The sequence below is a fragment of the Drosophila navojoa genome, chromosome X, assembly GCF_054131105.1.
Source record: "Drosophila navojoa isolate 15081-1374.11 chromosome X, UAZ_NAV_1.0, whole genome shotgun sequence".
Taxonomy (NCBI): Eukaryota; Metazoa; Arthropoda; class Insecta; order Diptera; family Drosophilidae; genus Drosophila; species Drosophila navojoa.
In genome coordinates, this window is record NC_142895.1 from 10,984,685 (window position 1) to 11,001,559 (window position 16,875).

Genomic DNA, 16,875 nt, shown 5'->3' on the forward strand with positions numbered 1-16,875 from the left:
GCGAGGCGAATTCGAATTCAAATTCGAATTCGAATTCGCCAGCTGCCAGCGGCTCGAATTGCATTCGATATGCTGCGTTATTACCATTTCGATTGTTATCGATAACAGCTGTCAGCTGCCAGCAGCAAACAAACTAATTACAAGTGTGAAGCGAAATTTCCGCTAGAACGATTTGAGGGCTCTTTAATTTTGAATTTGCTTCGATCAGATAAGACGGAAAAAGTTTTACAGCTCGATTTTCTATGCAGCATTCGCGCCAATCAGCAGGCGGAGACGCTGCAGGCGCAGCATGCGCTGCTGATGCAGCAGCGGGACGAGCTGCTGGCCAAAATCGGGCAGTTCGAGGACCGGGAACAGAAGCAACAGGCGGCCCTAACCAATCTGCAGTGTGCGCTGGAACAATTTCAGAATGGTGAGCGCTCAAACCAAGCGAATCCAATTGGCCTCCAATTGGCATTGAGATTGACATTGACATTTGCTGCTGCTCTTCTTCTACTTAGACAAGGAGCACGAGATTACGCTGGCCACGCAACGGATACGTCGCGAGATGCAGGCCCAGCTGGAGCAGCAGGCGCATCTGCAGTCGGAGCTAAATGCGCTGCAGCAGCAGCTGGCGGAGGCCAATCAGGGATTACGCGCCGCATCCCGGCTCTCCGATCAGCTGGAGGCCGGACAGCAGACCATCGCTGTGCTGCGCGACGAAGGTGAGTCTGAGCACTGGCATCGGGCGTGTCCATGGATATTGACTAACCCAACACTTCCCAGCGTCGAACCGCACCCAAGCCAAACCACCCGCCCACATTCCACATTCCACACCCCCCCACCCCACTCCCCGTACCCCATGTCGGCAATTTCGTTTCGTGTATCTAAAACGCATCATCAATTCTGCATCAGATCTACTTTCAAGTTATGCAATTAGCAATACCCTTTAATATTAGCTACGTTATCGGCATGCTCTTAACCCACGATCCACGCAGACCCAAATTTATATACATACATGCATACCTATATGCATAACAATCAACTGTTATACATATACATATATATACTTATCTATTTATCGAACTCACGCATACACCCGCACCAAGTTCTATTTGAATGTTAATTGCTTTTTCTGCGAGTGTGTGAGAGCTGTGTGAAAGAGTGAGAGAGACAGGGAGAGTGAGTGAGTGAGTGTGTGAGTGAGTGAGTGAGTGAGCATGCCTGCATGTCTGTTAGTGTGTGAGCAAGAGCGAGAGAACCAGCTGTCACCTCACCCGATTCTCAAAGGTAAATATCAGCTGGTAATTCTGGGAGCAATGCCCAATATGAAACACTCGGAATTTCAGTTGGTATATACTTTTTTGAATTGCATTTTATCACCAAAGCGCAAACCAAAAAGAAATAAAGCAAAGAGAAACTAAAAACTAAAAACTAAAAAAAAAAAACAACAAAAGAAATTGAAACAAACCAAATAAAACAAACAAACAAAATTACAAATTAAAAACACGCAAGATCGCACCTACGGCATGTGGCAATTGGCATATTGGCTGTTAACCCAAGTTGGTCTTTAGAGAGCAGGTAAACCCAATCGGTACCCATTATCCAATTAGCTTATACGCCCGCACCGCCCTCAACCACGTCCGTCTGCTTGCACTAACCCAACACCAACACTAGCACCACCAGACCAAGAATAACCTAATCTTTCCTTCTGTTGCTACTACACACAAACACACACAGACACAGTTAATACGTATTTAAAAAACTAAAAACAAAAAACCAACACATTTCAGAATTTTTCAAGTTGCCTTTTGTGTTGTGAACTAAATGTTTTTTTTTTTATAAAATTTATTTTTTTTACATATTGCAATTTCAATTATAATTTGTAGCTTATAGCTTAGCTGGTATTGGAACCACTGTGCAGAGGACAATCTTAATTAAATCTAAAAAAAAAAAAAAACAATTACAAAAAAAAAAAAACACAAAATAAATAATAAAATAAAAACAAATAAAAAAATTATAAAACACATAAAAAATAAAATTTTAATATTAAAAAAAATTAAAGAAAATAATAAAAAAAATTTAATTAAAAAATATTGTAAAAGTTAATAGTTTTCAAAAATTAAAAATAACAAAATGTAAAAAAAATTAAATAAAAAATTTAAATATTATTATTTTAATTAAAAGAATAGAGAATATAAAAATATTAAACAAAAAATCTTTAGAAATTATTTAAAGTTATTATTTTTCAAAATTAAAAAAAAAAATGTAAATATAGAAAAAAATTAAATAAAAATTTTAAATATTATTATTTTTAAGAAAAAAATAAAAAAATATATAAAAAATAAAAAAATATAAAAATTAAAAAATATATAAAAAATAAAAAATATAAAAAATAAAAAAATATAAAAAATAAAAAAATATAAAAAATAAAAAAAATATAAAAAATAAATAATATAAAAAATAAAAAAACTTAAAAATTATTATTTTTTAAATTAAAAAATTAAAAAAAAGAATATAGAAAATAAAAAAGTTATATACAAATGTAAATCAATAAAAATATAAAAAATATATATATAAGTAGTGAAAATATGAAAAAAAAAACAATGTTTTAGAAAATATAATATTTTAATTAAATTTTAAAGTAAAACAAATTTGGAACAACATATTAATTAAAGAAAAAATAAATCAAAAATTAAAATTGGAGTCTGCACAGCTTTCAATTGGTGTTATTTGTAATTGATTTATTTTTCTGTTGCTTGCTTTTCTTCTTATTATTGTAACAATTACTATTATTATTATAATCATGATGGTTATTTATTGATGTGAACTCTATATACATTGTATGCATTCTATTATTTGTTTTTAGTCTTAATTTTGTATGTATGATTTAATTTGCGTACTATTACCTATAATTTCGTATTGCTTAACGTTCTTTTTGTTGTTTTTTTTTTTTTTTTGTCGTTAAAGAGTTGATCGTAAATCGTATATGATACGTTATCATCATATATCTAAATGTATATATATATATAAGAATTTATATATATATACAGATATATGAATATATATCTAACGTATACATGTATAAATGTTTCTATATATATGCCTATACATATATTCCATGTCCAACTCTTATCTGCAGCATTGATTAATCTCAATTTGTAAATGTGAGCGATTTTTAACTATTTGACGCACTCACTTTGCAATTGGAGATTGCTCGAGACTGCAGCATATGCCACATTTTGTAAAAAAAAAGAAAAACTAAAATGATCTTTGTATTGCTTACATATAGCCTACATATATATAAACATTATGTATGCCTCTACTATATACATATATACATATTTATTTATATACCTTTCGTATATGTACATATATTTATGTACTCGACTGTTGTTTTTGTCTTGACTTTTTTTTTTTTTTTAATTTATTTTTCTGTTATTTGATTTTGTTATGCCCGTTAGCTAAATGATTTGATTTGATACGAACTCCTTTATTATCTCTAATATTATTGTTGTTTGAGTTGAGTTCGTGCATTGCAACACAGCCCCCCACACAGAGTAGTAGAGTCCAGACCAGACGTACTAGACCCCAGCTATAGACCCCAAGCAGCTGCTTAATTTAGCCACAAGCCGCAGCCGCAGCCGCAGTCGCATTTGCATCTGCATCTCCAACAACAACAACAACAACAACAACAACAGCAACTGCATCAGCATCAGCGTCTGTACGGTTGAGTATTACATCAGGTACTGGTGTGCCAATTAACTAACAACCAGTACTTATGTCATACTACGCCGTGCAGTGGGCGCACTAACCGCATGCCACGCCTTGAACAAAAATACAAAAAAAAAAAAACTTTACGCGCGCGCGTCTTTGTGTAAGCCTTAGACTTAAGAGCTGTGAGGAAGCGAGAGTGTGTGAGAGAGAGAGAGAGAAGAGAGAGACATCGATAGATCGAGAGAAAGAAGTTGCATGCCTCCGATTACATAATAAATAATTGCAAATTTATTTTCGGTACTTTGCACAGTGGACAGCCTGAAGGAAGCCAACCGGAAGCTGGAGCAGAGCCTTAGCAGCAGCGAGTCCAGCCAAACGGACAAGATCGACAAGAGTCTCATCAAGAGCCTGCTAATTGGCTATGTGGTCAGCGGTAATGCGGGCGATAAGCAGCAGGTGCTGCGCATGATATCATCTCTGCTAGACTTCAGTGCCCAGGAATCTGATAAGGTTGGCCTCAACAAGCCCCAAAGCAGCTGGCTGGGCAACATACTCGGCGGTGGCGGTGGAGCCTCGTCTAGTGCCAGCTCAGGTAAATTGTGAATTACTTATTGAAGCAACAGCTCCCCACTAACTCAGCTCTTTGTTGCAGGCAATGACAACTTGGTGCAGGCCTTTGTCAAGTTTCTGGAACAGGAATCCCAGCCGCAGTCAACGGCGCAGGCGCGACCCAATCTGCTCAGCATGGCGAAGCAAACGGACGCAACTGAAGCAACTAGCGCCGGCGGCGGAGGAGGAGGAGCAGGAGATGTCGCTGCAGCTGCAGCAATAGCGTCGCCAGCTCAGTCAACTTCAGCCACAGCCATTGCAACAACGACAGCAAGCACTGGACATGCCACGCCCCCCGTCTCGGTACTGCCCCCGATGCAACCGCTGCTCATGAACAGCAACGAATTTGCGCCCACGCGCAACTCCAGCTCAATATTGAAGGATATTCTCAGCGACACTTGATTGTTGTAGAGCAGCTTGGAGCTGTGTGTTCCGCGTGTGATTGACTCTATAATTATGTGTCTTTGATAACCTATATATATATATTTTTTTTTTTGTCTAAACTCTAATTCATATAAAATTGAATAGTTGTATATTAAAGCGTGCAATTCAAATATCGTTTGTCAGCGACGGGCACAAGGCCAGAGTGTATAACTCGTATTTATCGCTACAAGCACATACCCATATTTGTATACCCCTTTTTTAATACCCCACACACGCATCTGTAAATATGTAATATGTTAACTAAAAATCAATCTATGTATAAAATGCCAATCGATTGGGCAGTCAGCGAGCTGCCCTGGTCGCCTGTCATTGAAGCGCCTTAAGAGCAGCTCGCTGGAACCGCAACAAGTAAAATTTACAACTGGAAATAAATATATAACTATAAATAAATTATACAATATTGCTTTTCAATTGGGTTGGGCAGAATCTATAAAATGAATTGCCTTATCAAGATGATTTGACTTGATAGAAGAGGAGCTGCCTCACTGCTCCTGATTAGGACGAGACGAGGTCAACAATAGAGGGCAGGAGGAGAGAAGATCAAAGTGAAAGCAAAAATAAAGATCAGAAATAAAGATCAGATGCAGTAGAGCAGCGCAGGAGAAAAGTGGGAAAGGATAGAAGACTTCAGAGGAGCACAGTATGAGAAAACGTCAAAGCGGGGGAAGAATAAACCAATATTCCCAGGAGGAATAAAAGTAATGCTAAAGGCTGAATAAGAAAATATTTCGTATGCTCATAGTCCCTCATGCCATTCGGTAAATGATTCAAAGCTTGAGTAAATTTATCTTTAATAATTATTATTACTTTTTTATTTTATTTTATTTTTTTTTAATATAGTCTCACTATATTTGATCAGTTTACAAATGAGTTTTACATAGTTTCAACATGCATCTGAGATTCCTCAATATGTGGATGTATGCTCTATACTCTTGTATAATGATGATACGGAACGATGGATCGTTCCTTGGTCTTTGAGTTAAGCAGACGGGAATTCCTTATGGATTCAAGCGCATCAATGCTGTAGCTGGAAGTCCTTGGGGGTAGCAGGGTCGCATCATCAGCTTGGAGTGAGTTGATCTTCAGGTGTTCCTTGTCTTCGATTAACGTCCTATATTTATATATAAGGGATCTTAACCAGCGTGAATATTTATTATTTAAATTTTACAGGCTGCTTTAGCTCAGACGGACGGATGGACATCTTACTGTCTGGCTTGAAATGATGTTGGTAACAAAAAAAGTGTGGAATATATCAAGCACAAGATCGATTGTAAAAAAAAGAACTGTTCTACTGTATAACAGGTGGAGAGTTTAGAAGTTTCAGTCAATTAGAAAGCATTTGTTTTTTTTTTTCTTTTTTTTTTTCATTTGCATAACAAATTCAATTAAATCTCATTTTATTTCAGTTTTTGTTCTTTTTTGTATTTGTTTTTTTTACAATTTATTAAGCTAAAGTGTGAAAAAATTTCGCTTTTAATTTAATATATTATTTTGTTTTTTGTTTTTTTTATTTATTACATTACAATATTTGTTGTATGCCCATTTTATTAAAGTCGTATTATAATTATTAATGTTTTTTTTGTTTTTAAATTATACATTTATGTAAATTATGCAACTTGCTGAGAACTAAAAAAGCATTAATTATTTATATATAATGAAATTAAAAATGATTCACTTCGGTTTCATTGTTTTTTTTTTTTTTTTAGCGCATTTCTGGTTTAATATTAAATTTTTGTTTTTGTTTTTTGCTTTGCGATTTATATTTAATTCATATTTTTTACATTAAGATGTTATTGTGCAGTTTGTTGCTGTTTTTTTTTGTATTTTTTTGGTATTTTTTAATTCTTGGGTATTTTTTTTTGCTTGACATTGAAGTTAGTTAATTATAATTTTATGTTTGCGTAACAAACTAATTCAGGCGTCTTTTTGTATCTTAATTTTTGGTTTTTATATATTTATTTTTATTTTGTTTATTTTTTTTTTGTATTTTTAAATACATTTATTAAAGTTTTATTTTTTTGTATTTTTCCTTTTATATAATATCTATATATATAGATATATATATATATTTATATATGTATGCATATGTATATGTATATATATGTATATGTGTATATATACTTTTCTTTATAAAAACAATTTATGTTTGTGTTTCTGTATGTATGTGTATGTGTCTTTTTTTAATAATAAAAATTAATACATACAAAACTGTTGTCGCACTGCATTTTTTGTATATATATATATATATATACATACATACATATATATATACATTATATTTATATATACATTATATTTATATATATATATTTCCAGTTGTATTATAAAAAATGGCGCTCAAACTTAATGATTTGCTTATCTTTTCTTTTCTTTATTTTAAAATTTTTATTTTTAGTTACGAGTATTAAAAAAAAAAATTGATAACAATAGTTGTTTCTTTTTTTTTTTATTTATTTATATAATTTATTTTTGTTTTATATATATAATTACGCGTAACATTTTCGATATTGCGAAAACATTTAGATGTATGACAGCTCGGTTTGTTTTGCTTTTATTATAATATTGCTAATAGAAGTCAATGGCGAGATGAAAAAAATAAAAAACCAAAAATAACAAATATCTACTAGAAAATGCATCGACCTATATATACAAGTCGTGTGTGTGTGTGTGGGTGTTTGTGTTTTGTGTGTCAGTGTGTGTGTGTGTTGGTGTTGTCTTTAAGCAAATGCACAATACAAACTGTTATACTGCTACAGAAATATATATATACATATGTATATATATATGTTTATATATATATATATGTATATACTCATACATATTATCTTATATATACAGTCGATTTGTTAAGTAGAAAAGTGGCGGGTGTCATACATTTAGCTGCTGCTTCTTCTTGTTTTTTTTTTTTTTTTGGTTTTTTGTTTTTCTTTTGCCTTTGCACAAATTTATATATATATATATAACAAAATATGTATATATTATACAGTATAACAATTGCTGTTGTTGTTGTTCTGGTAGGGTATTTGACAGTCATCTGAACCACTAGTAATTTGTAGCCGGGGAAGTTGCTATCAAATAGAGTTGCTCAATAACTGCGCTTCGGGAATGTGGAAGGTCTAATGCTGTCGCGAAATGAATGCTTGAAGGCCTGAAACTAAGACTAGCTGAACCGAGTTGCTTTGTTGCTCTGCGGACTGGTGAGCTCTCTATGCGATTCTCACGTTCGACGTTTTCTTCCAAATTCAGAGTAATAGAGAGCAAGAGAGACAGAGACGGAGAGAGAGTGCATGTTAGGGAGGTGTGTGCTTCAAAGAGTCAGACAGCTGTAGGCAGATGTAGGCATATGGCAGGCATATATAAAGTCTTTACAAAGACGTTCAGTTGTTTCTCGCTAATAATTAATTTACTTCATTTACGTTTTGCTTAAATTGTATATAAAAAAATATGCTAACTGTGCCTGTAACACTCTCTTCTCTGCATCCTCTTTTGGTGTTTCGAAAAGAATTGTTATATGCATGTATGTATATATATGTATATATATATAAGTATATATATATATGTATATATATATATAAGTATATATATATATATATATATATATATATATATATATGTATGTATACATATTCAAATTACTCATTTTTGCTTGTTTGGTGTATAAATATAAATACATTTTTCTTATTGTTTGTCGTTTATTTCATATATATATGTATATATTTATATATATATATATATATATTTTTTTTTTATTTTAATTTTCTTTTTCTATACAAGCTTTTTTCCTGTGGCGCTATTTATTATTATTATTTTTAAATATAATTTTTAATAAACTTTCCATTACTGCTGCTGCTGTTGCTGCTAGGTATCTGTGTGTGTGTGTGTGGGTAGGGTTATGTGTGTGTGTGTGTGTGTTAGCAGCTTCTTGAATGCTCGCTTGTTGCAATTTTGGTTTATATACATACATATATGTATATATATATCTTCATTGCTTTATATATATATATTTGCGTATAAATTTTTAAACATTTTGTTTAGTATCTTTTTCAGTCTGTTTATTTTTTTTGTATTGGTGAAAGTGTATTCGTGTGTGTGCGTGTATTCGGCTTGTCAATTGATGTGTGTATGTGTATGTGTGTGTGTGTGTGTGAATTGCAAATACTTCGCTGGATGGCAATTTTCATAATTGAGTGTTTTCATATTTGGTTTGGTATCGTTTAGCTTTAGTTGCTGCTGACGCAACTGTACTTATAAAAGCCTGTCATATGGGCAAATGGCGGCTGGCAATCGGTTTATGGCTGCGTGTGTCTGTCTGTGTGTGTGTGTGTGTGTTTGTCTATGTGTGCAACCAAAAATATATATTAAGTGTAAACTAAATTATTAATAATCATAAATTTAATAACCAACAAAATTTGATGAAGAAATTTAAAAATTTTATGTATTGAATATCTAATTGCAGTTTTTTTTTTTTTTATTTTTTGCTTTAGTTTTCTTTATTATAATTATTTGGTTTTAGTTTTTAGCTATGCGTATTAACTGGCTGCATTACATATAAATGTTTCTTTTTTTACATTTTTTTTTTTCATATTTTTATTTCCTTTGAATTCATTTGCTATGCTTCGTTTGATTTTCATTCTTATAATGTTTTTCCCTTTATTTTTCTGTATTTGTATGTATTTAACTAGACTTATGTAGTATATTACAAATGTAAATGTACGAGTATAAAGCTAAAGTTGTTGTTCATTTAATTTTTCTATAGTGATTTGACAAAAAAGCATTTATTTTATTAATTAACTAATATAATATTCCACGCTTTGATTTAAGTGTACCTAAAAAAAAGTTTCTTGGTTTCAGGGTTTCTTTGTTTTTTCGTTTTTTTTTTGTTTTTTTTTTTTTTTGTTGTATTTTGTATTTTTTTTTTATAGATTTTTTGTTTGCCTTGCCGGTAGAATTGCACATAATTTGGGCCAGCTGCGTGCGGCGCGACTGCTGCAGCCTGTTGAGTGTCATGCCAGTGAGCCTGTGTCACGTATGTCACACAGGCGCACAGTTATCGGATATGGCACAGTGCTGGCACAAACTATTAGTCATGCTTACATATCAATACATATGCGCGTCTGACATTTATTGCTCTCTAAGTTAATTCCAATAATATTTTTTTGTTTGTTCAAATTGTTTTTTTTTTTTTTTTTTGTTTGTTATTTGTTTTGTTGTTGCGTTGTGACCTCATTCAGCAGCACAAAATATGCAATAAGTATTTGGTTTGTAAATATTTTTTGTTTGTTTAGGCATATGTATATTATATATATATATATGTATATATATATATGTATATATATATATATATGTATACATATATACATTTATATATATATATATATATATATATATATGTATATATTTATATATATATGTATATATATTTATATATATATATATATATATATGTGTATATATAATTTTATTCTGTCTAATGGCAATGATGCGCGTGTTGCTTCGAACGTAACCTCGGCACAAAAAATATTTATGCTAAAATATGAAATATATTTGTCTTTAATTTATTCGATTATTTATTTATAGTTTTTTGTTTGTTGTTGTTTTTTTTTTTTTTTGTATTTTTTAATTTATTAAATACTTAAACATATTATTCATGATTCAATTATTTCAATTGTACAAATTTCATTTATTTTATTTTATTTTTTATTTTATTTGATTTTTTTCTTCATTTTTTAGTTTTAGTCGCATTTGTTGTTGTTCTTAAATCGCGTAAGCTTTAATTGTTTTTCATTTATATTTTTTTTTGTTTTTTTTTTTTCGTACGCTCTTGATAGACGTCTTCTTCGTATGGAATAAAATGGTTGCTTTTATTCAGTTAGTGTTTTGCTTTTGTTTTTTATTTAATCTCGCCCCGCCCCTCATTTATAACAGTGCACTCAGTATACATATATATATGTATATATATAAATACAAATATTTATATATATATACATATACATATATTATATATTTGTTTTTGTTAAACTTATGCATTTTGTACGGAATTTCAAACTTAATTTTCTGTTATTTTTAATTGATGTTTTAATAGCATTTCGATTAATTTTTTTGTTTTTTTTTTGTTTTTTTTTGTAGCATGTGTTCGTTTCATTTTATCATAATTATTAAATGGATTTTTTGTTATAATTTATCGTGGTTTTTGTTGTTGTTTTTTTTGTATTATTTGTCAAACAGCCAACAAAATGCTGATAATCATGAAGCTCTTCACATTGGCGATTGGCAAGCGTTTGTTAATCAAAATATGGAAATTGGATAAAAATAGGCTTCTAGGGGCTTTTGATGGCATTAGCTCGAAGCATTCAAATCAAAAGGCGCTAACAGTAACGGGGGGGATTCGTGGCTAGAGAAACGAAGCGAACGATCGAGAATCGAGAATCGAGCAGAGATCAGTTTATGTTGATTGAAGTTTTGGGACTCGCAATATCAAAAGCAAATATGCAACGAAAATTTTGGACTTGAATGCGTTCAGTTTTAGTTTTTAGTTTTTTTTTTTGCTTGTTTTTTTTGTTTTGTTTGTTTCGGTTTACAAAGGCAACGCTTAAACTGGTCCCTATATAATATATATTATAACTGTGATTTGTTTTCTTTTAGGTTTTTTTTTTTTTTTTGTCATTTTTGTTTTTGTATTTTTTTTTTTTTTTGCTTCCTTTCCAATTTTGTTATTGTAACTGTTATACGCCATTGCAAGTCCAATTCAAGTTTGAAAAACAAGCCAAACTGCCAAAAACTAAATGAATCAATCAATCAATCAAAACTACCAAAAATTATAAATACATTAAGCGAAAATGTTTTGCAGTAAGCAGAAAATACTATTGGGAGCTCAATATTTTGATTTTGGTTTTTTTTTTTTTTCTTTTTGCTGTTGTTGTTTTTGTTATTTTCGGGTCGGTCAATTGGAAATTGGAAAAAGTTGTTGTTGTACAATTTTCGTTATGGTATGCAAGTGTGTACGAGTATGTGTATGTGTGTGTGTAGGTGTGTGTTTGGATGTTCATACATATGTACTTATGTATGTTGTAAATGTGATCAATTTCTACATTTCATCATTTATCTATAGAGACATAGACAGTGTGTTCAAAGCACGTGTGTGTTAGTGTGTATGTGTGTGTGTGTGTGAGCATATTTCAAATAGATTCGTGTGCCAAATGCATACATACATAGCTGTTATACATGGATGTATGTATGCATGTCCTGATGTCAACCAAAATTCCGTTTTGATTTTCAATTTTTTACGAATTTTGTTACAAAATTTTCAAGCAATAGTAAAGCATATGTGTATGTGTGTGTGTGTGTGTGTGTTAGTGCGCAATGGAACCTCACGTTGTTGTTGTTGTTGTTGTTACAGATGTATGTAGTTATCTTAGCTGTCAATTAGTATTTAGTTAAGCCTTAGTTGATTGCATTCTAACTATGATTAAATTGCGTTGCTAATCAAAAAGTTAAATTATCGAAATGAAAATCTGAAGAAAATCGATATACATATATATACATTACATATATATACTGTTATGTACGTAGCGTACTTGGAGTACTTGGAACAAAATGCAATTTTGTACAGATTAAAAGAGTTAAGCTTTGAACAAAGCAATACGAAGCCAAACGAAACGAAACGAAACGGAACGGAACGGAATAGAACGCAATAGGCGAATGCGAAATGCAGCTGAAAAGTAGGCAATATTTTTGTAATTTTGTTAATTTCTTTCTGTATTTGTTTTGCTTTGAAGCTTTTGTTTTCTTATTATTTTTTTTTTTAAATTGAATATGCTATTTATAGACTTAATGAATAAATATATATGTGCATATGTATGTGCACATATACATGAATTTCTTTACATATATATGTGTATATTTTGTAGATTTTTTTCTTGTTTTTAATTTTTCTCTCATTATTTTTTTTTTAGTTTTGTTTTTCATTTCAATTCGTTTTTTTTTTTCATTCTTTCCTTTCGTCGAATTTGTTTTTTTTGCTTTTTTACTATTGTTGTTCCTGCTGCTGCTAGCGTTATGGATTGTAAAAGATGAATGACTCTAAGGTAGAGAATGCGATCATCATTATCATCATCATCAACATCATTATCATCATAATCTTCTTCAGCGTCATTGTGAACTTCTTCATGTTCATCTTCTTCATCATCTTCTTCATCTTCATGTTCATCTTCTTCATCATCTTCTTCATCTTCATTATCATTATTATCATCATTTATTGTTCTTATTGTACACTCTTTGTGCTCCTTTTCTATACACACACTCTCACACACACTCACTCACTCACGCACATACACACACACGCACACACATGCACAGAGTTTGTACTTTGTTTGCTCTTCATCTTCTTTTGCTGTTGTTGTTCTTGTTGTTGTTGTTGTGTGTGTGTGCTCTGCTTTCTTTCCTTAGCTTTTGCTTTTTCTTTGCCTTTATAGGTTTTATGTTTGTTTCATTTTCAATTCTATTTTTTGTTCACTTTGTTTTTCAACGATCTTTCACTTCACAGGTTTTTCATACTTTTCTTCTTCTTCATTTTTATTTTACACTTTTATTTTTTATTTTTTTCAATTATTTTTTGCAAGTTTTTCACATTTCGCATGCGACACAGTTTTTGTTGTAATTTCTTTCTGTACTTCTCTTTACTTGTTACTTTGCTATTCATTAGTTTCTACCAAGTTTAGTTTTCGTTACTCATTTTTCTTCGTTTTATCATTTTCTTTTTGCTTTATTTCATTTGCTCAGCCGTTTCGTTTAGTTAGTTAAGTGTGGTATATTTTTGGTTCCGTATTCGTTTTAGCTCAATGCGCCCCAACTCCAATGACAATGCCTAACGGTGTCAGTCAGCTATGTGTGTGTGTGTGAAGTACATTTGCTTGTGTGTGTGTGTGTGTTAGTGTGGTACAAATGCCACAGCTGCCAATCAACAAACACTCAATGTGCATTTCCCAACACTGTTTCCCATTGAATATGTGTGCGTGTCTGCTTATGCATGTGTGTGCGAGTGTGTGTGTCTGTCTGTGTCCATGTGTTAGGGAAGCACACTTGTGTTTCGCGATATGCCTGGCATTGTCCAACACTGTTTTATAATGCATGTATGTGTGTTGTGTGTGTGTGTGTGTGTGTGTGTGTGTTAGTGTATGCTTTAAACTTCTTGCTTTTCAATAATTCTGTAATTTTGCTTTGTTTTGCTGTTCAAATTTAGTCAAATTCAATGATAACGCGATATTCATCGCATAAACATTGAATACGCGATATCAACTGAGTGTTTCACTGGAACTTTTGGCAATGCAACCAAATGGGGAAAATAAGAACAATACAATTATACCAGTACATATGTATGTGTGTGTGTGTGTGGGAGTGTGTGTGTGTTTCATGTTTCATTGTTTCATTCAATTATTAATTTGTATTGCTTTTGCTGGCAGTTCAGACGATCATGTTTTTGTTTTTGTTTTTTTTTTTTTGTAGAATCTTCTTTTAAGTTTACAATACAAAATACAATTAAATCCATGCAATTGGTGTTGCTTTCTTCAACTTTGACATGTGTGTGCGTGCGTGTGTGTGTGTGTGTGTGTGTGTGTATGGAGTTTATGCATTTGTTATTTCGTTTTCGTTTTGCACTGTTTTTTTTTTATTATTTTTTATTTGTTTTTTTTTTTTTTTACATATACTTTGAATTTTCATATAATATATCCTATATTTGATTTTGTGATTTATCTCTTGTTTTTCGTTTTTGTTTTTATTGTTGTTTCTTTTATGCAAATTAAAATATTAAAGGCTTCATTTGTTTTAGAATGTAGATTTAGAATTTTAAGAATCGAATTCAGATTTAATTAATTAATTATTTATTTATTATTATTTATTGTGTGCTTGTTTGTTTGTTTGTTGTTGTTGTTGTTGTATTGGCTGTTTGCTAGATTGTACTCGTACTCGATTTCGTAGGAAATGGATTTATGATGCTTGATTCACATATACATGTGTATGTATGTATATGTATATATGCATGTATTAATAGAACATTTGGGCTTCATTCATTCTAGGTAGGCCAATTGTGACATGTTCTTGTTGTGTGTGTGTGTTGTTGTTGTTGTGTGTTTGAAGGTAACTACGAGCCTGCTTACAAATTTAAAATATTCTCTTAATATGCTCAACATTTCTCTTTAGCTTAAGTATGATTGTTGTTTGTTTGTTTGTTTGTTGTTGGTGTTGTGCTTCTCATTTGTTTATGTATTAGATTTGAAACAGAATTAACTTAAATTTGTAGACACTTGCTGCTGTCGTTGTTTGTTGTTGCTGATGTTTGTTGCTGCTGTTGTTTGTTGTACTTTATTACAATTTGTATGTATTCCCATTGTTGTTTGTTGTTGTTTGTTGTTGTTGTTGTTATTAATCTATAGCAGAAAATTATGCTTGTTTCGCTGTTGTTGTTGCTGTACCTGTTTGCTCACTGTTGTTGCTGTTGTTGTTGCTGTTGCTGTTGCTGATGTTGTTGTAGCTGCTGCAGCTGGCATTCGATTTGTTGTTGCTGCTGCCAGCTGCTGTTGCTGCTGCTGCTGCTGCTGCCGCTGCCAGCTGCCACAGCTGCTCTCAGTAGTCGCGTGCGTCTTGGAGGGGGGGGCGAGGCCTGGCTCAGACATCTGCCGTGCGCGATGTTATGCTCGGCGATCGCGAGTGTATTACAACCTTGTGGCCGTTTTTTGTCACAAAACCATCGCTCTCAACGAGCACGGCCGTTTGGCGGCCAGCGCTGCCGCCACTGCCGGCGCTCTGGCCGCCGGGACTGCCGCTTCCATTTCCGTTGCCATCGTTCGGACTATTTACAATGCCACCGCCACCGCCATCGGCATCGGCTGCATCGTGGCCACCATTGGCGCCGCCCGCATCGTGATCATCGTGATCATGCGGGCCATTGTGATCGGCTGCATCCGCATGGCTTTCGGCTGCACCGGGATCGGCTGGATCGTGGCTGCCATTGGCATCGCCACCGCCTTCAGCATTGCCATCGCCGTCGGCATCGTTTCCACCGCCGACGCCGCCGCCGCCGCTTTCCACGCGCGCCTTGTGCTTGCGCCAGGCGTGCTGGATGAGGCGGGCGCAGTACTCCTCGCGCTGACGCCAGAGCGTTGAGGAGACGGGCTCGTAGCCCTCGGTGTCGGGTCGCGCCGCAATTTCGCCAATTTCGCCCGTCTCCTCGATCGGATTGCCCTTGCGCGCGAAAAAGTCTTTGGTGAGGGCGTCGAGTATGTCCACGCAGTACATGAGATCGCCTCGACAGATGGGTATGTCCATCGATATGATTTTGTACTTGTTCGGCTTGTGTATCTGCAGCGGCGGCTCGAGCACATCGAGGAACTCCGATAGCTGATCGTAGCGTATATACTGTGTACCCTCGGGATCAAACTGCTGCCAGATCTCGTAGTACATGTCGTAGTCGTCGTCGGTTAGACCCTCCTGCACATCTTCGGTGGCCTGACTATAGTTCTCAAGAATGACAGCAATGTACATATTAATAACTATCAAAAAGCTTATAACTAGATATGAGAGGAGAAACGTTATTCCAACGGTCGCTGAACCACAATTGCCCGGATAGCCTTTGTCGTTGTCGGGTGGATCGCATGCTTCCTCATTGATAATGGCGTCGAGTACACCATCCCAACCGGCTGAGGTAGACATCTGCTCGTTTAGCGTATGCGCGAAATGCAACCGATAGATCGATAAATCGATTGATCGACAGATCGACAGATTGATTGATCGATTTAGATCGATCGATATGTTTAGTGTTTAGTTTGTTTGGTTTTTTGTTGTTGTTGTTTTCATTTTGAATTGAATTGCATTCGGTAGCGGCATAAAACGCATTTGTGGACGGCAGAGTTGAGCGGTTGGATGGTGTTTTTTTTTTTGAGTATTTTTTTTTTTTTTGGTATTTTTTGTATATGTTGATCGTTCGTTGTGTTTGTTTGTTGTAGTGGGTCGATCGTAAATGGTCGATCGTGTCAGAATTGTAGTTACGTGTCGTACGTATGTGTGAGTGTGTGTGTGTGTGTGTGTGTGGGCAGTGAAAGAAAAGTTTAAGACAGAAGATACAATAACAAG

General features: G+C 33.5%; 2 protein-coding genes across 9 annotated transcripts in view; one reads left to right on the top strand and one right to left on the bottom strand.

Annotated features, from left to right (window-relative positions):
• Window positions 1-5,139, top strand: part of Gmap (Golgi microtubule-associated protein) — a 30,567-nt gene extending 25,428 nt beyond the window's left edge. Inside the window, exons 4-7 of the mRNA XM_018107491.3 lie at window positions 249-412; window positions 501-704; window positions 4,007-4,288; window positions 4,349-5,139. Coding sequence (XP_017962980.1) covers window positions 249-412; window positions 501-704; window positions 4,007-4,288; window positions 4,349-4,707 — 1,009 coding nt within the window. The 3' untranslated portion in view covers window positions 4,708-5,139. The remainder of the gene's footprint in view (window positions 1-248; window positions 413-500; window positions 705-4,006; window positions 4,289-4,348) is intronic.
• A 4,165-nt stretch (window positions 5,140-9,304) lies between these two features.
• para (sodium voltage-gated channel paralytic) overlaps window positions 9,305-16,875 on the bottom strand; it is a 78,607-nt gene continuing 71,036 nt past the window's right edge. For all 8 annotated transcript variants that reach the window (XM_089263409.1, XM_089263414.1, XM_089263413.1 and 5 more), the window contains one exon: window positions 9,305-16,455. In XM_089263409.1, coding sequence (XP_089119535.1) covers window positions 15,412-16,455 — 1,044 coding nt within the window. In that variant the 3' untranslated portion in view covers window positions 9,305-15,411. The remainder of the gene's footprint in view (window positions 16,456-16,875) is intronic.